General features: G+C 43.9%; 1 protein-coding gene across 1 annotated transcript; it reads right to left on the bottom strand.

Moving 5' to 3' along the window:
* Positions 1-333: 333 nt before the first annotated feature.
* On the bottom strand, positions 334-2628 carry LOC112878707. The gene is made up of 3 exons (XM_025942920.1): positions 2342-2628; positions 1190-1253; positions 334-1066 (listed from the first exon to the last, which is right to left on the bottom strand). The coding sequence occupies exon 3, from the start codon at positions 943-945 to the stop codon at positions 334-336; it is 612 nt and encodes a 203-aa protein (XP_025798705.1). The 5' UTR covers positions 946-1066; positions 1190-1253; positions 2342-2628.
* Between the last annotated feature and the right edge of the window lie 1637 nt (positions 2629-4265).

Below are 4265 nucleotides of genomic sequence, written 5' to 3'. Positions count from 1 at the left end.
GTCTTCCAAGAAGAACATGGTTGGCGTCCATATCAACTACATCACATAGCACATTTGAGCGATAATATTTGCCTAAAGAAAGTGGCAAATTGCATTGCTTTGTGATCCTCATATTCACTCCCTTCTTGATCCAACCAATGGTATATGGATTTGGATGATCATGAGTGTCAAGCTTCAAGTGTTTAACTAGATTTGAGAAATTAGATTCTCACAACTGCAACTATAAATCACCAATTTGCACACCTTGCCATTCACAGTTGCTCTCAAATATCTTCTTCCTTTGTGTGTTGTCAGCTTGTGGTGTGGAGCACAAGAGACGTTGGATTACACATACTACTTCGTCACCTTCCTCCTCACAAAGGTCTTGTTCTTCCTCAACTTCAACTCATATTCACAATCACCATTGTCGCTGTCATCATCGCTTTCATGGCGTGTAGTGTTGACAACTTTCCTCCTAGGACAGTTGCTGGATACATGTCCTTCACCACACTTATAGAATTTGGTGACATTTGGGTTTCTCCTTGCTCTATTCTTCTTGGGAGCTTGTTTAGGTTCAGATTGCTTTGCTTTTGATTGAGTAGTTTTACTATCCGTCTTGCTAGGACAGCCTTTCGATGAGCCCTCCATGTGAGAATGTGATTGGGACTTGGTTATCTTCTTTGTCTTCACATGTCTCTCAGCTTTCAATGCTAGAGCTTGAGCTTGATCTATTGACCAAATTTGTTGCATGACCAACTGATCTCTTATGACATCATTGAGACCATAGATGTACCTTGCAACTTGATGATCTTCAGTTTCAGCAAGGTTGCACCTTACTTGCAGCCTCAAAAATTCCTCTGTGTAGTCCGAAACAGACCTAATGCCTTGAGCACAGTTCTGGAATTCAGTGAAAAGGATCTGCTCATAATCAGCGGGTAAGAATCTAACCTTCAAAAGTGCCTTCATTTGATGCCAATATCTTATACGAGGTTCCTCTCTCAGCCTGCGCTCTTCTTGATGACGGTGCCACCATGCACCAGCACCTCCCTTCAGCTTGTATGCAACTAATGGAACTTTGCGATCTTGGCTGATGTTCATGACCTCAAAGAAAGTTTCAACTTCATATAACCAATCAAGAAACTCTTCTATATCAACACTTCCATTAAAAGTACGGATTTCAGCTTTCACTTTATATGTATCACTGCCATACCTGAAATTCCTTCTTGACTGTTCATAAAGATCATCCTCTTCATGTAGGTCCTCCACTTCATTTTCTGAACCATCACCAAGAGGCTTAGAATGTCCAGCAGCACGTTGTTGTTTCAGCTTAGCTTCAATACTAGCTTTCTTGCGTTGCTGTCTTTCTTCCTCCTATTTTGATGAATTTCCTTGAGTGGCAACAGCAGGGATATGTTTTGTAATCATTACTGCTAGCTGATCAAACCTCCTATTAAGTTCTTCACGTAAGGTGCTAATAGGTAGAAACAACACAAAAGTGTTGAAGGAACAGCTTTAACGTGTTGTGCTAGATATCACTCTAGAGACAATATAGACCAAAACGTCAAATCCGAATCCACGGATAGCAAGAGCTTAATTCAAAGCTCAAAGAAGAGATCTAATCCAAGATCTTTAATACGAACATCAAGTTCCATTCATAAGGAAAAAGTACATGTATGAGTTACAAAACTTGAGGGCACTGCCTCTATTTATAGGCTCTAAGGCCTTGCACAATTTGTATACCTCTAATATGACAACTAATAGCCAACTAGATGACAAACTATATGACAACTAAGAGGCAACTCATAACAACTCATTCTTAATTCAATAACACCTAAGATACAACCTCTAGAATAACCAAATAACTTCTATGACATATATGGTGACATCACTTCCTTCTTAGCTAAGTAACCCTCTATGAAGCATAGAGGTAAAACTCAATTTGAATTCTTGATCTTAGTAGTAAAATCAGTAGTATCAAAATCTGGTTTGAGTTCATATTCTTGAGGACACTTGAATGTTTATGATCCATCTATATGATGTCCCTCATAACATTCCATAAACAAAAGATGACTCATAAATATCACGCTTATATTGACAGGCATACTGCTATCACTATTCAGAAAAAATGTGTCACTCAGTAAATAGGCCTAACAGTAACTCATGAATCAATTGCTTACAGCTTGTACTTCAAAATAATCAAGGAATAAAAGAAATAAATTCTATTTCAGCGCTCAATCGCAGATGCAAGACGACCATTTAGAAAACCCCATTCCTCATTCGGTTACTTTTCACTGATCCAAATCCCCAAACCGCCAATTCCCAGACCAAGCAACTATTAGCGGGGAGATGGATAGAGAACTACCTGCCGCCGACCACCGTACTGGCCAGCCTGCTCCGCTTGCCGCAGGTACGGTTGCCCTGCCGCCTGCCGCCCCGCCACCACACTGAGACGCACCGCTGGGTACTGCCTCTGGGGACTGGGCTTGACCCCCGAACTCTCCTCTGTAGTGCGAGTTAGGGTTGCGCGGGGATGGTCGGTGAAGGCTCTGCGCCTCCCTCAGCTCCAGCAAGGCGACGGGGGAGGAAACGGGGAGGGAGGAACATGGCCTGGTGCGTGTCTTGTTGGTCGGGGTGCGCCGGCTGTGTGTGTGAACGGTGAACCGTCGTCATGTGCACTCGTTTAGGCCCAGAGTACACGGCCTACTAGGCCCAATAGGCATTCCTTTCCGGCTTTTCACATTCTCGTTATTTAATCTCATTTATTTCCGACAGCTTTGCGCATGACTAATCTTAGCCACCGCTGCCTCTGTTTTTATTTACATTACTGGATTTATCCTAAATTAAATTTAGACAACTTTGACCAATTTTATAACTAATTTTATAGAAAAAATAATAACATTACAATATCAAATTTATTTCATTGAATCCATCATAAAATATATGCTGACAGTGCCTACGTTAGATAGTATAGTCGTTGTTATATTTCTCTGGAGATTTAACATAAATCTGATTTAGGACAAACTTAATGTAAATAAAAATAGAGGAAATATTATGTAAATCTCTTTCCCTAGAAAAACTACTGTAAGAATTTCGTATCACATATAATTAGCATCTTGTGCCTACACGTCTACACAAACCATACTAGGCCCAAAATTGGTTTGTTTGGATATCAGTTTTCATTTACTTCAAAGTTAACCTCAGGGTAACTAGGTTCGTGCCCGTTCGTACGTAAGCTTTAACGTAGTAAGAAAAATTAAAAGATCATGTTCGTTGAAAGTCAAAGAGGTCTATTAACTTTACCAAAAATTGAATTAGGTGGACAACAAATAAATCACAAACAATCCATATTCTGCAAAGAATCACTTTCCAACCACCAAAATCTAAAAGAGATAATCCAATCAAGCAATATTATCAAGAGCCACCCATTTCACATCGACGATGAATACAAGTCCATATGTCATCCCTTTTTCTGTTACATTGAGAAAGAAACTGAGAAAAGATGAAGAGCCTAGAAGCCCAACTAACAAACAAGAGAAGGAAGCATACATTCACAACTACAGAGACTATCATTGCAAATGCCCCATCACCATCGGTTTGAATCAAACACCGCCAGTTCGTAATACGAACCAAGCCGTGATGACCATCATCACGGCTTGGTTCGTATTACGATCTGGCGGTGATAGCATCACCGCAGAGTCGTATTACCAACTGGCGGTGATGTCATTCCTATCTTATTTCTCTCTTTACCTCTCACTCTCAATCTCATTTCCTCTCTCCTGATCCCCCCCTTCCCTGATCCTTATCTTTTCCTCCACTCCCCTCCTCTGGCTCTATCCCGTAAGCTCTCCTCCCTGCTCGCGCCGTCGTCGGCTCCCCCCTTCCCCTCGCCTCCTCTCCGTGGGTGGGCCAGCGTGGGAGATCCATGCGTGGCCGGCCAGCCTGGGAGCTCAACCGCGGGGCGAGGCGGTGCGGCCATGTGGGAGCTCGACCGCGAGCTCGAATCTGCCGGCCGGCGTGGGAGCTCGAGGCGGAGTCCAGTGAAGGCGGTGGCGCCCTGGCGCGAAGGCGGCGGTGCACGGGGACACGGCGCCCAGAGGGACGGGGCGTGTGGCTACAGTGCGGAGCGTGAGGTGGCGGCGTGGAGCAGTAGGCGGCAGCGGGGCAAGCAGCAGGAGCAGCGGGCGGTGGCGGTGGCGCGAGGGGCACAGCGTGGGCAGCTTTTTTTGTTTATTTTTAACGGGCATCACCGCCGGTTCTAGAACCGGCAACCAGCGGTGATGACTCCT

Source organism: Panicum hallii, unplaced genomic scaffold (genome assembly GCF_002211085.1).
Source record: "Panicum hallii strain FIL2 unplaced genomic scaffold, PHallii_v3.1 scaffold_452, whole genome shotgun sequence".
NCBI classification, from domain to species: domain Eukaryota; kingdom Viridiplantae; phylum Streptophyta; class Magnoliopsida; order Poales; family Poaceae; genus Panicum; species Panicum hallii.
This window is presented reverse-complemented; position numbering and strand designations above follow the sequence as displayed.